Here is a 25,232-nt window from a genome sequence, read left to right as displayed (position 1 = left end):
TCTCAACCCCATTCTCCTGTCTCCTGCCCATAACCTTTGACACACTGAATTATCAACCTTCACTTTAAATATACTCATTGACTTGGCCTCAACTGCCGCCTGTGACAAAGAAATCCACAGATTCTCCATCCTCCGGTTAATCTCTATTCTAAGATGCTGTCTGACATTGAGTTTCTCCAGCATTTTGTATGAGTTATTCAACATTGCCAACATCTGCAGAATCTTTTGTGTTTTTTCACCACTCTGTCAGCCTGTGACTCCAAAATCTTCCAACCACAGATTTCCACTTGCTGCCTCAGTCCCCAGGCATCCCACTTCACCCACCCATCCTCCACATCCTGGCACCTCGTCTCACCAGGTTCGGTGCTGCTGCCAAAGGACGCACTCTCTGTCGATGATCTGGAGGTGAGGCTCCCCTCACAGGGCAACATGCCCCTTGCTGAGGGTCCCTGCTGAGTGATACACTGCATCTGGGAGGACTCCGAATCCTGACTGTTTGAAACACAGCTCTGATGCAGCAAGGACGGTCTTATCTTCCCACCGAGTCTCGACCCTGTGATGTTCATGTACGAGCTTGCTCCATCTCTCTGCAGAGAAACAGAACACAGTTAAAGAGATTAAAGATTAGCTTTATTTTGTCACATCTGCATAGAAACATACAGTGAAATGTGTTGTTTGCTTAAACAACCAACATAGTCCAACATAGCATGTCCAGACTCTTTAACCCTAACTCGTATGTGAGGAAACAAGAACGTCCAGAGGAGGCCCACGTGGTCACAAGGAGAACATTCAATCTCATGACAAACAGCAGTGGGAATTGAAACCCAATCACTAGCACTGTAATCATGTTACATATACCATCCCGCTATCATGCTCAAAACAGAGTTATTGAAAGGATTGCTCAGTGGAAATTCAGAAAAAACTTTTAGATAGTAAAGTCCCTAGTGCTGGACTGATATAACTTAGCATTTCCAAAAACTCTCTTCTGGAAAGTGCTATTGGGCTACTAAAATGAAAACTTCACGCCATGTTAGAAGTGTCTTCAACCAGGCAGTTAATCTGATCAACCATTCTAGTTAGCAATCCCCCACCCCCTCTATCTACAAACATGTATTACACTGTAAACACATTAAACCATTTTTTATAATGCTGTTTACACTGTAAATACATGCTGGTATTTATGTATTTATGCACATTTTACCCTCTTATTTTATTTTATTCTTTATTCTGTATAATTGTTGAGTGTTGAATACTAAAGATGGCGCCAGAAGTTTTTGCGGACATGGGTGACTTCCTCCAGTTCAACCAGTTCACCCTGCGAAACTGTTTTTTTTTCCTTTTCAAGGTGGCTTGGGTCCTGTAGGAGTCCGTGATCTACAGCTGCACTCAAACAATGTTCTTCACTGGCAGTGGGTTCTCACTCTTGTGACCCTCCTAGCAGCCTGGCGGTCTGGGATCTTCAGGTGCACCTTCGGGGTGAGCTCCTGTGGATGACCTGATTCCTCACCGATGTTGCCAACTGAAGCGTCATGGGAGGTTGAAACATCGAGACAGCTGTCAGAGGCCCCGGCACTTGAGCGATCTCTCTGTCTCTCGATGCTGAGCAAGACTCTGTTGGTCTTCGAGTCAGGAGGCTCAGACAAGTGACGCCGCAGATTGGAACACTGGAACAGCGAGCTTCTGGTCTCTCTCGTGTTTGTTGGAGGAGTGGTATCCTGCTCCCTCACTTGTGAGCGAGAGAGACTGTCTGAGTTGTCGAAATGTTGTGATGGACAGTAGTTTTTGATGGACTCTAGACCATGGTTTCTGAAGGCTTTGCTATGTTTGTGCGGTGGGTGGTGGGGAGGAGTTGATGCTTTTGCTGGAGCAAGTGGGGGGGTGGATACATTGCTGCTGCTTGTGCATGGGTAGGGGCTTTGGGATTCTAATGAATTTCTATCAATCATTCTTTGAGTTTTTTCTCTCTGTTTTGAGGATGTCTGTGAAGAGTAAGAATTTCAGGTTGTATACTATATACATTCTCAGACTTTATTTGAACCACTGAACCACTGAATGCTACTTTTTGTTGCAATTCACGCCTGAGCACCACACCACAGCAAATTCCTAATATACGTAAACATATATGGTGACTAACGTTGATCCTTTGGTGTTGATCTTTGCTTTCTCGCTGACCACAGGACCAGTACCTGATGTTTGGAGGGTGGCAAATATAATTCCTTTGTACAAGAAAGTAGGGAGAACCCTGAGAATTATCGACCAATGAGTCTTACTTCAGTGGTGGGAGAATTATTGCCTAGAGATGGGATTTGTGAGCATTTGGAGAAGCATTGGCTGATTAGGGATTGTCAGCCTGTCTTTGTCAGGGGCGTTCATGCCTTATTAGACTGATTGCCTTTTTTTGAGGAAGTTACAAAACAAATTGATGAAGGTAGAGCAACAGATGTGGTATGTATATGGATTTTAGTAAGACATTTGACAAGTTTCCTCATGGTGGGCCCATTCAGAAAGTCAGGAGACATGGGATCCAGGGAAACTTGGCCGTGTGGATTTGGAATTGGCTTATCCACAGAAGGCAGAAGGTGTTAGTAGATATTCTGACTGGAGGTCAGTGACCAGCAGTATTCCACAAGGATCTGTAGTGGGACCCCTTCTCTTTGTGTTTTTATGAATAACTTGGATGAGGAGGTGGAAGGGAAGGTTAGTAAATTTACAGATGACATGAAGTTTGGTGGAGTTAATGGGTAGTGTTGTAGATTATAATGGGATTGACAGGATGCATGGCTCTGAAGTGGAAGGTGAAGATCAGCCCAGAAAAGTGTAAGTTATTTGCTTTGGAGGGCTGAATTTGAAGGTAAAAATTTAGAGTTAATGACAGAACTCTTAACAGTGTGGAGGATTCGACTTCATACATTAACACAAAATGGGAGAAGGAAGGAGGGATAATTATATCTGAGGAAGAATGGACAACAATATGGAGGTATCAATGGAAGTGTACCAGTTCATAGAAATGGAGGGAGTTTGGATGGAAAAACTTGATAAGATATTTTATTACACCCTCTCAGAAATCCCATTATGATAGTAACCTCCCTGTTTGCTGGAGAAATTGTGGAAATCAAAATACATATCATTATCATATTTTTTGGGACTGCCCTGTTATCAAAAACTATTGGAGGGGGATACACAATGCCCTACAAGACATCTTTAAATGTGAAATACCTTTGGAGAGTAAGACCATATATTTTGGATATATACCTCAAGAATGGTTGAAAAGAGATAAATATTTAATGAATATACTGTTGGTGGCTAGTAAAAAGACTCTTACTAGGAAATGGTTATCACAGGAGGCCTAACTTTAAATGCATGGATGGAAATTACAATGGACATTTACAAAATGAAGAAGATAACAGCATCTGTTAATCATAAGCTAGAACAATTTGATTCATACTGGGAAAAATGGTTTAACTACATAATGCCTCATAGGCCTGATTTTATTCTCACAAATCAATGAAACTGTTGTAAAAAAAGATCACTCCCTACTTGTACATATTTCTTTCCTTTTGCTTGTTTTTTCTTTCCACTCTTTTCTATAAGTGTATACCCCAGATAAATACTTTGTGGAGATTTGTGATATATATGATTATATGATATATATGTACAATGTCTGAAATACATCTTATGGAAATGTTTGTTTGATGATGAACTTCAATAAAAAAAATTACCAAAAAAAAGTGTGGAGGAACAAAGGGATCATGGGGTCCACGTCCATAGGTCCCTCCAAGATGGCGTGGAATCTTGAGGTTTGATAGAATTGCTAAAAGCCATATGGTGTGTTGGCCTTCATTAATTGGAGCATTGAGTTCAAGAGGTAATGTTTTAGCTCTATAAAACCCTGCTTAGACCACACTTGGAACATTGTGTTCAGCTCTGGTTGCCTCATTATGTGGAAGCTTTAAAAAGGGTTCAGAGGAGATTTATCAGGATGCTGTCTGGAATAGAGAGTGTGAGGACAGGCTGAGCGAGCTGGGGCTTTTCTCTTTAAAGTGAAAGAGGATGAGAGGTGACTTGATGGAGATGTACAAGATGATAAGAGGCAGAGATCAAGTGGATAGTCAGAGACTTTTTTTCCAGGGTGGAAATGGCTAATAGATGGGGGCATGATTTTAAGGAGATTGGTGAAAGCTATAGGTGAGTCACAGAATTAAGTATTTTACAGAGTGGTGAGTGCATAGAATGTGCTGCCAGGGGTGGTGGTAAGGGTCATTTAAAAGACTCTTAGATAGACACATGGATGATAGAAAAATGGAGGGCTATGTGGGAGGGAAGGGATAGATTAATCTTGGAGTAGGTTAAAGGTCAGCACACCATCACGGGCCGAATGGCCTGTACTTGCTCTACTGTTACGTGGTCTATGTTCTAGTCCAACCCAACACTTAATTTGTCCCATCTAGAGATAAAGGTTAGCTTTGTTAGTCACAAGTACATCGAAACATAGAATGGAACAGAGTTCGGTGCTTTGCTGAGGACAACCCACTATTGTCGCCATGCTTCAAATGCCAACATAGAATGCCCACAGTTTACTGACCCTCACTCTAACCTCTTTGAAACGTGGGAGGAACCTGGAGCACCCAGAGGAAATCCGCATGGTCAAAGGAAAAACATAAAAATTCCTTACGGACAGCAGCTGGAATTGAACCCAGGTAGCTGGCACAGTAATAGTGTTGTGCTAACTCCACTGTGCTACAATGCTGCTAAGCATTCCCTTCTCCACCTGCTAACCCCAACAGAGATGGGCCAATTAGTGCAGTTAGCAAATGCAACCGGAGTTTTGCCAATTATAAAGACTTCACAGATTATAACAATGGTACTCAATTAAGCTCATTTGTAATTTGCAGTGTACTTTTTCCTTGAGTACACATTAAATGCCCTTCATTAAATGTTGCTTCAACGCACTCAAATGTCAAACACATGACATTTAGAGTTCTACAGGATTAATATCTTACTCATTAAATGCCAGAGACAACGGCTAAAATAGGAAACAATGTTCAGCATTGAGTTTGGAGACTTGCAAAACATTAGCTCAATGGATTCAAGCTCAGGCTTTATAAGGCATTGGTCAGACCATGCTTGCAGTATCTGTGCAGATTTGGGCTCCTTATCTAAGAAGGGCTGTGTGGGCATTGGAGAGGGTGCAGAGCAGGTTCACGAGAATGATTCCTGGAATGAAAAGGTTAATGTATGAGGAGTCCTGATGAAGGGCCTCAGCCCAAAATGTCGGCTGTTTACTCTTTTCCATAGACGCTGCCTGGCCTGCTGAGTTCCTCCAGCATTTTGTGCGTGTCATTTGGATTTCCAGTATCTGCAGATTTTCTCGAGTATGAGGAATGTTTAATATCTCTGGGCTTGTATTCGCTGCAGTTCAGAAGAATGAGGGGCGATTCTCATTGAAACTATTGAATACTGAAAGGCCTAGTTAGAGTGGCTGTAATGAGGGTGTTACCAGTAGTGGGGGAGTTTAGGACCTGAGGGCATAGCCTAAGAATAGAGATGAGGAGGAATTTCTATAGCCAGAGGGTCATAAATCTGTGGAATTCATTCCACAGAAGTCTGTGCAGGCCAGGTTATTGGGTATGGTTAAAGTGGAGGTTGATAGGTTCTTGATTAGTCAGGGTGTCAAAGGTTAAAGGGAGAAGGCAGGAGAATGGGATTGAGTGAGATAATAAATCAGCCATGATGGAATGGTGGAGCAGACTCAATGGGCTGAATGACCTAATTCAGCTCCTGCATCGCATTGTCTTATGGTCATATGGATTCATGGAACTCACTTTTCTGGATTGCTGAAGTTATGTAAGCTTAGAGTTTTGTTGGAAGTTGCATTGACTGAAATGTTGTATTTGGGAATAGAACCATCGAATACTACTGCACTGAAGGAGTTGACATTCCACAAAAGGTTTTAATAAGGCCACATCAATCAAGCCCACTCCCCATACAGCCCCCATGATTCCAGAGCTTCAAGTTCCTGGGTGTCAACATCTCTGGAGATCCATCCTGAGTCCAACATATTGATGCACTTACAAATTGATGAAATTGCTCAGATGCACCATGGAGAGCACTTGGAATAGTTGCATCTCTGTCTGGTACGGAGGGGCCACTGCACAGGGTGGGAAAAAGCTGCAGAGGGCTGTAAATTCAGCCAGGTCCGTCATGGGCACTCGTCTCCCCAGCATCGAGGATGTCTTCAAAAAGCAGTGCCTCAAAAAGCAGGCATCCATCTTTAAGGACCCCCACCACCCAGGACATGCCCCCTTCTCATTGCTACCGTCAAAGAGGAGGTACAGGAGCCTGAAGACACACACTCAATGATTTAGGAACAGCTTCTTCCATCAGATTTCTGAATGGACAATAAATCCATGAACACTATCTCACCATTTTAATCTCTTTTTTTGCACTACTGACTAAATTTATATATATATTTCTTAATGTAGTTAACAGTATTACAATTTTTATTGTAATTTATACTAATAGCAATGTACTGCTGCCGCAAAACAACAATTTCATGACGTGTCAGTGATATTAAACCTGTTCTAATTCTAATTCACATTTTGAGTTGCAGGAAAATAATTTCTTCATTCATTTTTGCAGAGGTGTCGAGATGAAGAAAAATTACCGGGAAGTCCCCTGGAGATGGAGAGAATCGTTCCGGGCTGCTCCCTCCCACAAGCTGCTGAGCACGTGCCCTTCGAAGAGGGTTTTTATTGAACACTGACCCCGGGTCACTGGGGGTGAAAGATCTCTTGGAGTCACGCTGTCTGCCGATGCAATTGCTACTGAAAGCTCGTCTTCTGTGAGCGGTTTCTGTGTCGACACCTGGAAATACCGAATTTGACAGGATTTAATGTCAACCATCATTCCATAAATCTGCTGATTATTATTCTTGTTCCTGAGTTTAGCTTCCATTCACCAAATTGGCTTTATTTGCAACATATATTTTAAAACATACAGTGAAATGTGGTTTGCCTTCATGGTTAGGTGAGACTAGAACTAGAGATCATAGGTTGAGGGTGAAAGGTGAAACGTTTAAGGGGAATCTGAGAGGGAAATCCTTCACTCAGAAGCTGGTGTGAGTGTGGAACGAGCTGCCTGCAGAAGTGGTGGGTATGTGTTCAATTGTATCTTTTTAAGAGGTTTTGGATAAGCACAGGACGGATATGGAGGGCTCTGGCCCAGGCGTGGCTTGATGGGATTAGGTAGAATTTCATTTTTTTAAAGATGAACTTTATTTGTCACAGGTACATCAAAGTAGACAGCGAAACACGTTGTTTGCATCAATGACTGACACAGTCCGAAGATGTGCTGGGGGCAGCCCACAAGTGTTGCCATGCTTCCGGTGCCAACAACTTCCTATCTGTAACTTGTAAAACTTTGGAATGTGGGAGGAAACGAAAGCACTCGGAGGAAACCCACGCGGTCATGGGGCGAACGTACAAACTCCTTACAGAAGGCGGTGGGAATTGAACTCTGATCGGTAATCAACGACGCTGTAAAGCGTTACTATGCTACTGGGCCATTCCTACTATCTAAACATCACGAAGGCCAACTCTGGTCAAGGTGAACTTCAGAATTTCATTGACTGCTGGTTCTGCTGGGTATTTGGGACTCTGTAACGTTAAACTCTGCTCAAAGTTTCCCGACCCCAACCGGCTTACCTTCCTTCTCAGGGTCATCAATCACGGAGGTGGCTTCCCGGGCGGAATCTCGGCACCCTCTCCAGTTCTCGGCGTCCTCCTCCTGCGAGTGGTAAAAGACCGAGCTGCTGGACTGCTGGGACCAGGTCTGGCTGCACCTCCACTCATCGCTCTCAAACAAGACAAGAGAACAGCAGAACTGAGAGTCTGCTCCACTATTCAATAAGATCAAAACCGTAAGAAATAGGAGCAGAATTGGGCCTTTGGCTAAACGAGTCTGTTCCGCCATTTCATCGCGGCTGACATTATCCCTCTCAACCCCATTCTCCTGCCTTCTCCCTGTCACCTTCAGCACCCTTACTAATCCAAAATCTATCAACCTCCGCTTTAAATATACCCAATAACTTGGCATCCACAGTCATCTGTGGCAATGAATTCTACAGATTCATCACCCTCTTGCTACAGAAGTTCCTCCTCATCTCTGTTCTAAATGAACCTCCCCCTCTTCTGAGGCTTTGCCCTCTGGTCCTAGATACCCCCTGCTATAGGAAACATCCTGTTCACGTTCACTTTATCTCGATGTTCAACAGGTTTCAATGAGATCCTCCCTTATTATTGTAAACTCCAGTGAGTACAGGCCCAGAGTCATCAAAGCCTCCTCATATGTTAACTGTTTCATTCCTGGGATCATTCTCGTGAACCTCCTCTGGACCTGCTCCAATGCCAGCACATCTTTTCATAGACAAGGGGCCCAAAACTGCTGACAATAGTCCGAGTGGGGCCTGATCAATGCCTGATAAAGCCTCGGGGTGATGAGCTTTGATCAGCAATCAAGGCTGTTTCATTCTTGGTATCGAACCTGCACTCAGTGGCGAGGATGCAGAGGCGTTCATCAGGACCCTGCCTGGGCTACAGGGCTCAAGAGTATAGCTAGAGCAAGCTAGGGCTTTACTCTTTGGAGTGAAGAGGATGAAAGGCGGCTTGATAGAGGAATACAAGATAATAGGACATAGATCGAGTGGACAACTGTGGCGGAGCTGGTCTTTTACAAGGGGGCACAGCTTTAAGGTTTTCAGAGGAAAGTATGGGGGATGTTGTAGCTTGTTTTTTACACTGGGAGTGGCGGGTGTTTGGAATGCGCCAGTGATGGTAGATACAAGTGCATTAGGGACGTTTAAGAGACTCTTAGGGAGGCACATTGATGACAGGCATATAGAGGGCAGTGTGTGAGGGAAGGGATTGATCTTGGAGCAGATTAAAAGATCGGCAAAGGGCCGTAATGCTGTAATGTTCGATATTCTAGATTCTCTTAATCTTTACTGATCTACTAATTTCTTCCAGGATTTCACAGAAGTTGCATCATTAAGACACTCGCACGGAATTCATTCTGAAAGCAAACAGCTGTCACACAGGAGCTCAACACTGAGGAGATTTATGATAGAACTGCAGGCTTGTTGTGGCAAAGAAGGCCATTTGACTAATCCAGTCTATGCCAGCTCCTTGTAGAGCAATCCAGTGGAGTCCTTTTGCTAGACACAAGAAGCTCTGTGCTTTCTTCCATCAATCGCTGATCTACACAGGTGATTATGTACCCATGCACCATCAAGCTTCAGGCCATACTGGGCTAATATTAGATTTTTGTGACTGCACTGCATGTGCTATTGAAACTTTGTGTTATGCGCTGTGTGTGACTGTACATATTGTGTGTGACTGTATGTATTGTGTGTGATTGTACATATTGTGTGTGACTGTACATATTGTGTGTGACTGTACGTATTGTGTGTGACTGTACATATTGTGTGCGACTGTACGTATTGTGTGTGACTGTACATATTGTGTGTGACTGTACATATTGTGTGTGACTGTACGTATTGTGTGTGACTGTATGTACTGTGTGTGACTACGTATTGTGTGTGACTGTACGTGCCGTGTATGTCTGTCAGTACTCTGTTCTGCTCTCTGGCCCTGGAGGTACACTGTTTTATTTAGCTGTATACATGAGTTGAATGACAATTGAGCTTGAACTTGAACTTATCACCATAGTTTGTGATTAATTCAATCTGATTAGTGCAAACCTATCACTTTTAAGTGACCGGTGTGCAACAGAACAAATTGCAGGATTTCATACTTACTGACTTGGAGTTAGACTGATATCTTGAAGTGTCACACACAACGCAATATTCGATTAATCTGTCTCCGGGGAACAGAAAACTCGTCCCTATTGGAGACGGGAGAACCTCGGTTGTCACAGGAAAGAACCAATTAACAGTGACGTCACTGAGGAAGGGGGCCATGGCTTTCTTCAGGGATTTTACCATCTACAAAACAGAGAACAGAGCAATTAATCTGTCCATCACTGTCATTTAATTTATGTCTCTACTCCTGAAGATACATTGCTTCTGTACCATAACAATCAGCCGCTATATTTCATTAGGGCATATATGTCAAACTCAAGGCCCGCGGGCCAAATCCAGCCCGCGGTGGAATTATCTTTGGCCCGCGAGATAATATCTAATTACTATTAAAGCTGGCCCCAGTAATCAAAGCGCCTATGGTGTATGATATGGCTAATGTTGAGTTTATTCAGGTACCAGGTTTTCAGGGTTTTTAGTGTTTATTCGGCAGTCTTGCTCGGCAGTCTTCTTCATAAGAAATGGAATTTGTAAGGTGAAACACTTTGTAGTTATTGCAGAGACTGAGACACATGAGAGCAGGCTGAAAAAACGGAGGCAACGAAAGCTGCGTTCGCACGCGTCCGACTGATCCGGCCCGTATGAAGCTGCGTTTTGCTCAATCCGGCCCGTGACCTAAAATGAGTTTGACACCCCTGCATTAGGGGTTTGAGGAGACTCGGTATGTCCCCAAAGTCTCTCGCAAATTTCTATGGATGTACCCTGGATTTCTATGGATGTACCCTGGATTTCTGTGGATGTACCCTGGATTTCTATGGATGTACCCAGGATTTCTATGGATGTACCCTGGATTTCTATGGATGTACCGTGGATTTCTATGGATGTGCCGTGGATTTCTATGGATGTGCCCTGGATTTCTGTGGATGTGCCCTGGATTTCTGTGGATGTACCGTGGATTTCTATGGATGTACCGTGGATTTCTGTGGATGTACCGTGGATTTCTGTGGATGTACCGTGGATTTCTGTGGATGTACCCTGGATTTCTGTGGATGTACCGTGGATTTCTATGGATGTACCGTGGATTTCTGTGGATGTACCCAGGATTTCTGTGGATGTACCCTGGATTTCTGTGGATGTACCCTGGATTTCTATGGATGTACCCTGGATTTCTGTGGATGTACCCTGGATTTCTGTGGATGTACCCTGGATTTCTGTGGATGTACCGTGGATTTCTATGGATGTACCGTGGATTTCTGTGGATGTACCCAGGATTTCTGTGGATGTACCCTGGATTTCTGTGGATGTACCCTGGATTTCTATGGATGTACCCTAGATTTCTGTGGATGTACCCTGGATTTCTATGGATGTACCGTGGATTTCTATGGATGTACCGTGGATTTCTGTGGATGTACCGTGGATTTCTGTGGATGTACCCTGGATTTCTATGGATGTACCCTGGATTTCTGTGGATGTACCGTGGAGAGCATTCTCATTGGTTGCACCCCCAACTGAATGGAGTTTTTCAAAGACCTGACAAATTAGTTTCTCAATGTTATTTATTTATTTAGTTATATTTTACTTATTTATTTACTTATTTTTACTTATTTATTTACTTTTCATCCTCAACTCAAGTTGGTAAAACCTGAGGTACGGGCATAGCGGAGCACACTCATTTGTCAATTGCTTGGAACCGTCAGACTATTCCAGTGGTGTTTAATATTGTGGCTTTCTGAAGGTTTACATAGATATTGCTGTGTAGCCGTAATTGTTTAATGCTATTGTGTGGTGAGTTTGAGATGATACCAGCTGTAGGTATAGCTACTGGGACATTGTATACCCTGTTCATGTTCCATTGTCTTACAATTTTCCCTTTTAATTCAGCAATTTTCTGGTGTTTTATTGACTTCTGTATGTTTTGTGTGTTTGGAATAACTGTATCAATTAAATAAGTTGTTGTTTTTCTTTGTGTTTTTTTAGCATGTCGCTCCAGACAGTCAGCCATTCGTGTCTGGCATGTGGTGTCAGGACGAGGGGTTCGATTAACCGGGTCACAGCATAAACATTCCTAACTCGACCCTTCTTTTTACGAGGCCGAGTGGCTGGCTCGACACTCAACCCGGCACGGATGGAGAGCGTGCTCGGGGGTGGCCCGAGTTGGATTCGAACTCGGGAGCCTTCGCTCCGGAGTCCGGCGCTGATGCCATTGTGCCACCAGCCGGACTCTCCTTCATTTATCCTGTATTATTAAATCCAGATGGTTATTATGGATTGTCCTACCTGTAATAATGCATCAACCAGAATGTAATTTGTAGGTCTCTGACCCTAAAACTGGATGCCTTGCATTTATAGTAAGATATGGTGTCTTTTACGAGTTTGTATTTTAAAGCAAGATTTTGGTGAATGGTGTTTGCTGCTTGATTGTGCCTGTGTAAGAAATCAGATTGAGTTAAACTGCTGCAGGATCTCGTAATCTGTTGGATTATTTCTTTAGTTATTATTATTTAATTATTTTGTATTTGCAGTTTGTCTTTTTTGCATATTGGTTGTTTGTCCATTTTTGTGCATAATTTTGATTAATTCTATTGTGTTTCTGCATATTTACTGTGAATGCCTGCAAGAAGATGAATCTCAGGGTTGTATATCGTGACAGTAACATACTTTGATAATAAACTTCCTTTGAACTTTGAACCTTGGCATGGAGACACCAAAGCACAGGATCGGAAAAAGCTGTAGAGGGTTGTAAACGCAGCCATCTCTATCAACCTTCCCCACCGTTGAGGACGTCCTCAAAAGACGATGCCTCAGGAAGGCAGCATCCATCATTAAGGACCCACATGACCCAGGACGTGCCCTCTTCTCATCATGGATGGGGTGTAGAAGCTTGAAGACATACACTCAACATTTTAGAAACAGCTTCTACACCTCCTCTATCAAACTTCAGAAACGTCCATGAACACTAGAAACCTATTTCCTCATTTTTGTACTACTTATTTTTCATGATCTTAATTGTAAGTCATAGTAACTTTCCTATGTGTTATACTGTACTACTGCTGCAAAACAACAAATTTAATGACGTATGTCAGAGGCAATAACCTTGATTCCGAATCTAATCCCATTCATGTGGCCTGTAGACTAACCAAGTGGTTCCAGTCAGAACATTTAATGCAACGGGACCTCAGGAATGAATTAATAGAGCCTTGTGATTGTTTGTCAGTTTCGTCATTTCATTTATTTAATAATTACTCTGCTTGCTAGTCTTGAAAATTGAAATTATTTTGGAGATACAGCACAGGAACAGGCCCTTCTAGCCCAATGAGCCTGCACTGCCCTACAACCCTTTTGTCTTCGGGACATGGGAGGAAACCAGAGCACCCACTGCAAACCGATGTGGTGATGGGGAGCATGTGCAAGCTCTGTACAGACAGCAGCAGCGACTGAACCTGGGTCACCGGTCTGAAATAGTGTTATGCTATTGTGACTGTGACGAGAGGCCTAGGGAAGGATAGCTACGCCCCAAGTTCTGGAGTATGTGAGACTAGAATCGAGAGAGAATACAAGACTGAAACGAGGACAGGGTGCTAGCTAAGAATCCAGAGTTGAGCTGAAGATTCAGCACCGAACCTCAGTTCAGGGTACTCTTTAAGTGTTAAAATCCTGGCATCATAGGTACATTGAAACGTACAGTGAAATGTGTTGTTTGCATCAACGGCTAACACAGTCCGACAATGTGCTGGGGGCAGCCCACAAGGGTCAACATGCTTCCAGTGCCTACATGGCAAGCACACAACACACTAACCCAAATCCATTCATAGATCATAACACACAGGACCAAAATTAGGCCGTCTGGACCATTAAATCTGATCCACTATTCCATCAGGGCTTATCCCACTCAACCCCATTCTCCTGGCCTCTCCCTGTAACCTTTGATGCCCTTACTAATGAAGAACCTATCAGCTTCTGCTTTACCACATATCTGGAATGTGGGTGGAAACCAGGGCACCTGGAGTTAACACACGTGTTCAGGGGGAGAACATTTACTGAAATGGAATGTTTACTAAAATTCCAAATTTTAGTTTAATCCATGTGACTCTTCAGATGAAGGTTACTCATTTAACTTCCTCACATTTAATCAGACTGAGCTCTGCACGACGCCTGCTCTGGTACCTTTGGCTGCAATCTTTCCCCTTCGTCCAGAAACTCCGCCACACCTTTCGAAGCAGAGGCAAGTCCCAGGACAAGTCTTCGGGAGGCATTCTGTCCAATACCAAAACTATAGCACCTGAGGAGAGGAAAGATTCCAGATCTGAGATTCGATTCGAGATACTTTGTCAGTCTTCAGTACACAATTGTAAAGGAGCGAAAAAGTTGTTACTTCAGATCCAATGCAGCATGAAAAACACAATAAATATAAATGTAAAAACAATCCAATAAAATACAAGGCACAACTGTTTGAGTGTGGCCATATTTACATAAGATTAGCTTATAGACACAGACCGATTGTAGATAAAGGGACGGGAGGTGCAGGAGTTTCTGAACATTGGGTCACCCTGACAGGAGATGATAAAGTGACAATGTGACTCTTGACAAGAGACACTCCTCTAGGTGGCAGGGCCAATGGGAACACGGCAGGACAGTGACTGTGTCAGTGTAGGGATGAGGGGTGGAGTGTCAGTATAGAGTGACAGTGAATCAAGGGTGGTGAGGGGCTGTGGAGAGGAGTGTGTCAGTGTAGGGATGAGGTGTGGAGTGTCAGTGTAGAGTGTCAGTGAATCGAGGGATGGAGAGGGTGGTGAGGGACTGTGGAGAGGAGTGTCAGTGTAGGGATGAGGTGTGGAGTGTCAGTGTAGAGTGTCAGTGAATCGAGGGATGGAGAGGGTGGTGAGGGACTGTGGAGAGGAGTGTGTCAGTGTAGGGATGAGGTATGGAGTGTCAGTGTCGAGTGACAGTGAATCGAGGGATGGAAGGGGAGGTGAGGGACTGTGGAGAGGAGTGTGTCGGTGTAGGGATGAGGTGTGAAGTGACAGTGAAGGGGGTGGTGAGGGACTGTGGAGAGGAGTGTGTCAGTGTAGGGATGAGGTGTGGAGTGTCAGTGTAGAGTGACAGTAAATCGAGGGATGGAGGGAGTGGTGAGGACTGTGTCCATGTGGGTATGAGGTGTGGAGGTCAGTGTAATGTGACAGTGAACAGGGCAGTGCATTGACATGTTCTGCCCTAATTTTGGGTGGGAATGTGGCAGAGTCTGAAATGGGGTTTGTATTGGATTGGTGTACATGGGTGCTTGATGGCCAGTATGATACGATGGGCTGAAGAGCCTGTGTCCGTGCTGCCTCACTTTAGTCAACTATCAGAGAAGAATCTGGAGCCGCATGCCCTATCTCCAGATCTGGCAGGTTCTCGTTCACCGTTCACAGCACCACCACTGTGGAGATGCGTCATTGCCAGTGGACGGGTTTGGAACATCTGGAGGTCATGGCTGGTGGTAGCGAAATGCAGGTAGTTTTTCATCTTCCCTTGGCATGATGAGGAAGTTCACCCAGACACCATCTCCACTCAGGACTACTGTGTGGTCTGCCAGGAGATGTGTGTGGTGTCCTGACTGCCCCATTCTGGGTATCCCCGAGCCACTGAAAGAAACAAGGCAGCCATTTTGTCAGCTGACTGCAGCACCACCATAACGTTTAGCGTGACACTAATACAGCTCAGCGCGTGGAGTTCAGAGTTCAATCCCAATGAGTCGCTGTCTCTCCTCCCCGTGGAACGTGTTGGTTTTCAAAGACATACCAGTTCACTTAATTGGTCATTGTAAATTGTCCTGTGATTAGGCAGGGATTAAATTGGTGGGTTGCTGGATGATGCTGGAAGGGTCTGTTCTGCACTGTATCTCTGATTAAATAAAAATAATACCCAAGGTTGTATTTTAATTGAAACTGGCTGATCGGATGAAAATTAAAGTCCGGTCAAAACAGAATGGTTGACCCTGGTGCAGGCTTAGATGAACATTCATATTCTTGTACTTTGTAGGAAAACCATAAGACATAGGAACAAAATTAGGCCATTCAGCCCATCGATTCTGCTCTGCCATTCCATCATGGCTGATTTATTATCCCTCTCAACCCCATTCTCCTGTAACCTTTGACACCCTGACTCATCATGAAATTCAAGAAACTGTCAACCTCCACTTAAATATCCCCAATAACCCGGCAAAGAATTCCGCAGATTCACCAGACTTGGGCTAAAGAAACTCCTCCTCATCTCTGTTCTAAATGGATGTCCCTCTATTCTGAGGCTGTGTCCACCAGTCCTAGACTTCTCCACTATAGGAAACATCCTCTCCACATCCACTCTATCTGTGCCCACTGGTCCTAGACTCCCCCACTATAGGAAACATCCTCTCCATGTCCACACACTATCTAGGCTTTTTGAAAACTCATCGGGACAAAGTCACGGAGGAGTTCAGGATGATAGGGGAAATTAATTATGGACTATAAAGCTATCAGATCAATGACTGAAGGAGCAAGGTTTTTGTAATGGTGTCACCTCATTTGGTATATATTGATAAATGTCATGATTTCTAGAACATTACAGCACAGTAAGGCCCTTCAGCACAGGATATTGTGCTGACCATATAACCTACTTCAATATCAATCTAACCCTTCCCTCCTACATAACCCTCCACATTTCTATCATCCATGTGCCCATCTAAGAATTTCTTAAATCTCCCTAATGTATCTGTGTCGCCCACTGCTGGCAGTCCAAGCACCCACCACTCTCTGTAAAACACCGACCTCTCGCTCCCTATGCTTCCTTCCAATCACCTTAAATTAACGTACACCTCCTCGGATTAGCCATTTCCACCCTGGAAGAAAAGTCTCTCAGTCTATGCCTTTTATCATCTTGTACACCGCTATCGAGTCTCTTCTTATCCTCCTTTGCGTTCCAAAGGGAAAATCCCCAGCTTGCTCTATCTATCCTCATAACACGTGCCCCCTAATCCAGGCAGCATCGTGATAAGTCTCCTCTGCACCCTCTCAAAATCTTCCGCATCCTTCTGTAATGGGGCATCCAGAACGGAACACAGTATACTAAGTGTAATCCACGCGAGTTTTTTAGAGCTGCAACATTACCTCACAGCTCTTAAAATTAATCCCTCGATGAAAAAAGGTCAACACCCCTTACACCTTTTTAAAAACCTTATCAATTTGCTCAACAGCTTTGAGGATTCTATGGACATGAACCTCAAGATCCGTCTGTTCCTCCACACTGTTAAGAATCATTGTTTCATGTAGCACCATGGTCCTGAAAAAATTTGTCTTGTTTTTACTGTGTACTGTACCAGCAGTTATGGTTGAAATGACAATAAAAGTGACTTGACTTGTCTTGACTTGGAATCTGCCATTAACTCTGTATTTGATCTTTAAATTCAACCATCCAAAGTGAATCACTTCACTCCTTTCCAGACTGAACTCCATCTGCCACTTCTCAGCCCAGCTCTGCACCCTATGACAAACTTGTACACTAATTCTTGACTGGAAAACATTTAATCTGGAAGGTGACAGGGAGGAAACAGGAATGGCCTCAGGGAATTGGAAACTACATTAATTCATGAAAGTAAACAGCACGGAAGCAGGTCCTTTGGCCGAACTCATCCATTCTGACTGAGGTACCTGCCTGAGCTCATCCCTTTCACCTGGGTTTGGATCATATTCTTCTGAACCTTCCCTTTCCTACCCAAGTATCTAAGTGCTTTTTAAACACTATGATGTTATCTGCCTCTCCCACTTACTCATCAGCTTGTCCCACAGACCCTCATGTCACTTTTAAATCTTCAAAGCTAAACCACTTTAAACCTACTCCCCTTAATTCTGCACTCCCATAATATAGAGAAAAGACTGTCAACTTTTGCTTTATCTACACTCCTCATAAGTTTATAAACATCCGTCATCTCACCCTTCAGCCATCTACATTCAAAGCAAAACCCAACCCATCCTTCCCTTCTCCTATGATCTACTCCCCTCTCTTACCAGAATCCTTCTTCTAAACCCCTTACCCTTTCCACCCATCATCTCTCAGCTTCTTCATTCAAACCCCTCCCCACCTATCATTCTCCCCCCTCTCCTGGCTTCACCTATCACCTGCCAGCTTGTACTCCTTCCCCATCCCCTTTTTCTGGCTCCTTCCCCCTTCCTTTCCAGCACAAAAAGTCGATTAAATGATCATTCCACTCCATAGTTGCTGCCTGACTTGAAGAGTATTTTGTGTGTGTTGCTCTGGATTTCCAGCATCTAATCTCTCCTTATAACTGAAGCCATGTCCTCGTGCTAACTTATAAGAGAAAGGCCCATTATGACAAAATTTTATTAAAATTAAGATAAAAGTTTGAAAGACAAATTTTCAGAAAAAAAGGACATTATCTCCTTATTGACATCCCATATAACTGGACTGAAAACTATCACACAATGGTAAATTCAACAGAATTTTCTTAAAGTTCTTTTCAGAGATACAGCACAGAACAGGCCCTTCTTGCCTAGGGAGCTGGGCCACCCAGCAACCCACTGATTTAACCCTAGTCTAATCACAGGACAACTTACAATGACCAATTAACTAGTGTGTCTTTGGACTGTCGGAGGAAACCGGAGCACCCAGGGGAAACACACGCACCCGCACAGTCCTTACAGATAGTGCCGTAAATGAACTCTGAACTCTGATGTCACAAGCTGTAATAGCGTCACGCTAACTGCTACATCGTGCCATGGACAGTCCCAAGCCTGGTTGCAAATGGAGGAGGGTCGTTCATGGGACCAACAACTACAGAAAAACCAACAGAAGCTCCAGAGAGCCCATCCATGGGGTGACGAGGCTTAACTAACTAACTAACTAACTAACCGCTGCACTACTGTAGTGCCAAAGATACCAAATGAACAGGGTACATTGTTACTGCTGGGGATATTTTGAATTCAGGACCAAGATGCGCTGACGTGGTACCTGCAGGTCTGCGCATGGTTGCGGATAAGAGTGATTACTTTTCCCACGTTGCTAACGGAGCCGTCTGTCAGCAGGAACAGGAGGCGGGGGTGACCCCTGTGGACGGGTTGCCGGAAGATCCAGTTCAGTGGAGTCAGCAGGTTTGTGGAGCCCATGTCAGCCCTGACCTTCCTGATGTAGTCACAAGCTGCAGCCAGCGACTCCTGCAGGGGATTACAGAGTCACAGCACTGTACAGCACAGAGGAACAGTTCAGATTAAATTTATTATCAAAGTACGTATAGGTCAGCACATGTCACCTCTTCCCACTGCCACCATTGGCTGGAAGGTACAGGAGCCTTAGATCCCACAGCTCAAGAATGTTTGATGTAATTTCCAGTATGCAAGTGTAAAGAAGAATGAAATAATTGTTACTCCAGATCTGATTCAACGAAACAAACACAATAACATAAAGAACACTATAACAAAAAAAACCACAATAAATATAAATACATATGATAGCTTATATACATAGATTGATTTTATGTCCATAAAGTGATTCTGGGCACAGGAGTGTCTGTACATAAGGTGACTCTGACAGGAAATGATAAAGTAGTGGTGGTTGGGGGTGTGGAGGGGTGGAATAGTGGGTGGAGGTGTTGATCAGCCTTACTGCTCGGGGAAAGTAACTGTTTTTGAGTCTGGTGGTCCTGGTGTGGATGCTACGTAGCCTCTTCCCTGATGGGAGTGGGACAAACAGTCCATGGGCAGGGTGGGTGGGATCCTTCATGATGTTACTGGTCCTTTTCTGGCATATTTCTGCAGCAGTGCCCTCGATGGCGGGTAGGCCGGTGCCAGAGTTGCTCTGGGCAGTTTTGACTACCCAATGGAGAGCCTTCTTGTCTGCCGCAGTGCCGTTTCTTCTCAGTTATCTGGGCCAGTCTCATGTTTGCATCAAAGATTGTTTCCATAGCTATAAAGGAAAAGCAATATTAAGGCAAATTGTGTCTGCTGCTGGGCTCGAGCTACGAGCTATGTGCGGTAGTAATGATGCTTAATTGGACTCTGCGTTGGAGAAGATCTTTGATCTTGAGATGTGTGGGTGGATGTTAGTAGAAGCGATACTCTGCTTGCTTCCTGTGGACATGTCTTTGGTCCTGTGAGAATGTGAAAGCGAATATCATTAGCTTTCTGCTAGGCAGTTGCGAGGGAGAGCAAACATAAAAAGTGTGGAGTGTTAGGGGTGACATCCAAAGCTGATCAGCGGCAGATCAGAGAACAGCTGCCTTAGCTGTTGGGATCAATCACCATGTTATAACAGCACAGTCCACTATGGACAAATCACAGACAGAAATGAAATGAAACACAGACCCATACGGTGAAAACAACCACTATCTGATCTAGCCTTTGAGTCACACAGCACAGAAACAGGCTCTTTGGCCCATCTAGTTGATGCTGACCAAGACGCCTCATTCAAACTAGCCCCATTTTGCCAACTTTTGACCCATAACCTCTAAACCGTTAGACTATGAGACTCTAAGATCTAGGAGCTGAACTAGGTCATCCAGATCATCGTCTGCTCCACTATTTCATTATGGCTGATTTATTATCCCTCTCAGCCCCATTCTCCTGGCTTCTCCTTTGACACCCTGATTAATCAAGAACCTGTTAACCACCACATTAAACATACCCAATAACCTGGCCTCCACAGCCACCTGTGGCAAGAATTCTACAGATTCACCACCCTTTGGCTAAAGAAACTCCTCCTTATCTCTGTTCTAAAGTTATTCTGAAACTGCACCCTCTGGTCCAAGACTCCGCCACTATAGGAAACACCCTCTCCACATGCACTCTACCTAGGCCTTTCAATATTCAATAGGTTTCATTCTTCTAAACTTCAGTGAGCACAGGCCCAGAGCCATATGTTAACCGTTTCATTCCCGGAATTATTCTTGCGAAACCCCTCTGGACCCTCTCCAATGCCAGCACATTTTTTCTTAGATAAGGGGCCCAAAGCTGCTCACAATACTCCAGACGGATACATTTCATATCCATGCCCCTGTCCAACTGTCTTTTAAAATTTGTTATTGTATCGGCTTCAACCTCTTCCTCTGGCAGCTCATTTCACACAGACACTACCTTTGTGTAATAAAAGCTGTTCCTCTCGTTCCTTTTATACTTCTGCCCTTAAACCTTTGCTTCCTAGTTCTTGAATAAAAACACTGAGACTGTTAACTTAGTTTCCTTAGTAACAATGGAATTGTACACAAGTCTACAGGTGTGCAGTGGAGAGCACCCGATCGAACTGCGTCACTGCTCGGTACGGAAACTGCGCTGTGGTGGACAGGAAGGCTCTACAATGGGTAGTCAAAACTGCCCAAAGCATCACCGGCACTGGCCTACCCACCAACAAGAACACAGACACAGAAAGGTGCCGGAAAAGGGCCAGTAACATCATGAAGGATCCCACCCACCCTGCTCATGGACTGTTGGTCCCACTCCCATCAGAGTTATTTTCCCCAAGCAGTAAGGCTGATCAACACCTCCACCCACTAAACCACCCCTCCACATCTCCAAACACCACTACTTTATCATTTCCTGTCAGTCGCCTTATGTACAGACACTTCTATGTTGAACGCAAACACGAGGAAATCTGCAGATGCTGGAAATTCAAGCAACACACACAAAATGCTTGTGGAACGCAGCAAGCCAGGCAGCATCTATAGGAAGAAGTACAGTTGACTTTTCAGGCTGAGGCCCTTTATCAGGATTCGGGGTCTCGACCCAAAACATCGACTGCACTTCTTCCTATAGATGCTGCCTGGCCTGCTGCATTCCACCGGCATTTTGTGTGTGTTACTTCTATGTTAAGAGTCACTTAATGGACATATAATTAATCTAAGTATAGAAACTATCTTATGTATTTATATTTATTGTGTTTTTTTATCATTGTGATTTATTTATCTTATTGTGTTTTTTGTGCTGCATCGGATCCAGAGTAACAATTATTTTGTCTCCTTTACGCCTCAGCACTGGGAATGCCATTAAGCAGTCCCAAATACATAAAAATCTGTTGTTTGCATGTCATCTGGACAGACCGTGCAATATATGTATGTATATATATATATGGGTAAAATAGTGAAACACAGTGTTGTAGCTACAGAGAGAGTGCAGTGCAGCTAAACCAAGTTCAAAGATCACATAGAGGTAGATTAGGAAATCAAGTGCTCATCACTAAGTGTTTGAGAAATCCATTCAAGAATCTGATAACAATGGGATTGCTGTCAGACCTGTTCCCCCTGACATCTCCTAACCTGCAAGTGCAGGCACCTCCCAGTCTCCACCCAGCTAATAGGATTCACCTGCCACTCATTCCAGACACATCACCTGCAGCCTATTTAATCCCAGTTCTCATCCACAGTCCTTGTTCACTCATCAAACCAGCCAGCTACTCTGAACTGTCACTCTCCTTGCCTAAAGTTTACCTTGTTGACTGTTCTCTCTTGTTTTGTGGCCCCTTGTGGCTTGTTATTTTATTAAAGTTATTATTTACTGCTAAATCATCTCTGCTGCTTTGCTTTTAGGTCAAGCCTCCTTGTTATGGTCCTGATTGAAAAGTGGCAGCCATTCAAGTTTTGGCATTCCAGTTCCCTGGAGTATGGTCAGCTGCCACTGTCCATTTAAAGCTCAGACTGACAATTATTGCCTGCCATATTCCTTCATGGAAGGTCTGTACTTAAAGGCCTTGTCCTAAGCACTCAGTGCTCAAAAATGTGAGTTCCATTTCCAATACTACTGCTTGTGATCTTGACTTTGGATTTTGTTTTGAGTTGTCTTGTTTCACCTGAGTCTGAGTTAATTCTAGATGTTTCTCTACACTTGGGTTCACGGCTCTCTCATTACACTCCTCTACAATTCCTGACGGGTGGTCATGCCTTCAGGTTTTTCCATCTTTTGCCTAACAGGAGAGGGAAAAGAGTACGTCTGGGGAGAGAGGGGTCCTTGATTACATTGGTACCAGGAACTGCAGATGGGGTGGCTGGTTTTGCTGACATACTGAGCCATATCCACAACTCTGTCGCTTCTTATGATCTTGGGCAGAGCAGCTGCAGTACCATCCAGCGGTGCATCGATGTAGGACACTTTCTACGGATCATCTGGAAAAACTAAGTTATTGAGGACATGCCAGATTTCCTCAGCCTCATGAGGAGGTAGAAATGTTGGTATACTTTCTTGGCTGCGTATGCAGTGCACACAGAGACAGATTGTTTACAAGAGATTGATTTTAACAGAAATGAATCACTTTATTTTTCATGAGCTGAGGGCTCTGGTTTTGAAACATGCCTTTTTGAAGATTGCTTTTGTGAGCACGTTTGACATCAGCCTAGAGCGAAGCAGACACTCCCTTTCACACAGTCTAATTAACTCCTGCCCTGAAATCTTGTGGCTATCCTTTGGGTTAGAGTGGTATGTTAACATTAGTAATAACAGTGAATACTTCATTGATCCCCAGTGGGAAATTCTTATGTTGCAGCAGCAACATTTAAAAACACACTTAGCAGACTTGGCTAATAAAGTGCAAAATAATTTACCAAGGTGCAGTAATTTGCGATCGTAATGCACGAAATAAAACAGAGATTATTGTTAGTGTAGCAGCATAATGTTTTACAATGTCAGCAACCCGGGTTCAATTCTTGCTGCTGACTGTAGGAGAGTATATATTCTCCCCATGAAAGTGTACTCGGGTTTCCTCCCAAATTCCAAAGACGTGTGGGTTTGTAGGCTAATTGGCTATCTGGGTGTATTTGTGCAGCATGGGCTCGTTGGGATGGGAGGGCCTGTTACCGTGCTGTATCTCTAAATAAATAAGAGAATTCACCAGATGTGTGGGTGGTGAGGAAGACAAGTGCAATGTTAGCATTCATTTCAAGAGAACTAGATTATAAAAACAAGAGCGTAATGCTGAGGCCTTATGGCATTGGTTGGACCACATCTGGAGTACCATGAGCAACTTTGGGGCCTGTATCCAAGATGTAATTGCTCTGGAGAGAGTCCAGAGGAGGTTCACAAGATGATCCCAGGAATGGAAGGGTTAACATATAAGGAGCATTTAATGTCTCTGGGCCTGTACTCACTGGGGTTTAAAAGAATGGGGGAGTATCTTAAAACCCAGTGATACCTAACAGGCCTGGATGGAGTGGATTTGGAGAGGATCTTTCCATTAGCAGGAAGGTCAAAGCTCCAGGGGCACAGCCTCATGATAAAGGAAAATCCCTTCAGAATTGACATTAGGAGGAATTTTTTTAGCCAAGAGGTGGTGAATCCGTGGAATTCGTTGCTACAGATGGCTGTGGGCTGTGGGGGCCATGTCATTGGGCATACTTAAAGACAGAGTTTGATAAGTTCTTGATGAAGGACTTCAGGGAAGGGGCAGAAAATGGGGTTGAAAAAATATCTGTCATGATTGAATGACACAGCAGTCTCAATAAACCAAATGGCCTAATTCCGCTCCTATATCTTGTGATCTCCTACCCAGACACCCCACAGAGTTGGCCTCTGAACCCTTTTGCTTACCATCACAGCATCTCGAACATCGAGGACAAAATGCTGCTTTTGAAACACTGATGCTCTGCAGGCAGCTTACAAGGTACAGGTCTAACACCACCAGGTTCTTGAACCAGTGGGGATAGCTTCACCCAACTCCACTTGCCCCATCACTGAACTGTTCCCACAAACTATGTTCTCACTTTCAAGGACTCTTCATCTCATGTTATCAATATTTATTGATTATTATTATTGTATTTTTATTTTTTTCTCAGCTCAAGCTGGTGAAAACCCAAGGTTCAGACATAGCCAAACACATTCATTTGTCAATTGCTAGGAACTTTTAGAAGAAAGTGGCTTTCTGAAGATTTACATAAATATTGCTGTGTAGGCTTAATTGTTTGATGACTTTGGGATGATACCGGTTGTAGATATTACCATTGTAAAAATGTATATCCTGTTCATGTTCCAAAGTCTTTCAATTTCCTCTTTTAATTCAGCATGTTAGATCTATTGAGTAAATTGTTTTTGCTTGTTTGTCGTGTAATATTATATCCAAAGGTTCAAAGGTCCAATTAATGTCAGAAATGTATACAATATACATCCTGAAATGCTTTCTCTTCACAAACATCCACACAAACAGAGAAGTGCCCCAAAGAACGAACGACAGATAAACGTAAGAACCGGAACTCCGCCCCAGCTCCTCCCCTCCCACATGAAAGCGGCAGTGAGCAAATATTCCCCCCCCCCCCCCGCCACAGCAAAATAAAACAAGCATTGGCACCATCATCAAGCACTCAAGCGTGAGAGTCCGAACAGTTATTATGGGTTGTAATATAATTTGCTGGACTCTGACTCTGAAACTGGACCAGCTTGTATTTATAGTAAGGTATGGTGTCTTCTTTGAGTTTGTA

At 43.8% G+C, this 25,232-nt stretch overlaps 1 protein-coding gene across 1 annotated transcript in view; it reads right to left on the bottom strand.

Moving 5' to 3' along the window:
* vwa5b1 (von Willebrand factor A domain containing 5B1) overlaps positions 1-25,232 on the bottom strand; it is a 168,542-nt gene that overhangs the window by 56,737 nt on the left and 86,573 nt on the right. Inside the window, exons 11-16 of the mRNA XM_073032499.1 lie at positions 18,797-18,999; positions 13,979-14,093; positions 9,815-10,000; positions 7,704-7,854; positions 6,665-6,864; positions 356-587 (exon numbers count right to left, since the gene is read on the bottom strand). Of these exons, the coding sequence (XP_072888600.1) occupies positions 356-587; positions 6,665-6,864; positions 7,704-7,854; positions 9,815-10,000; positions 13,979-14,093; positions 18,797-18,999 (1,087 nt within the window). The remainder of the gene's footprint in view (positions 1-355; positions 588-6,664; positions 6,865-7,703; positions 7,855-9,814; positions 10,001-13,978; positions 14,094-18,796; positions 19,000-25,232) is intronic.

This window comes from Hemitrygon akajei, chromosome 29, assembly GCF_048418815.1.
Source record: "Hemitrygon akajei chromosome 29, sHemAka1.3, whole genome shotgun sequence".
NCBI lineage: Eukaryota > Metazoa > Chordata > Chondrichthyes > Myliobatiformes > Dasyatidae > Hemitrygon > Hemitrygon akajei.
This window is presented reverse-complemented; position numbering and strand designations above follow the sequence as displayed.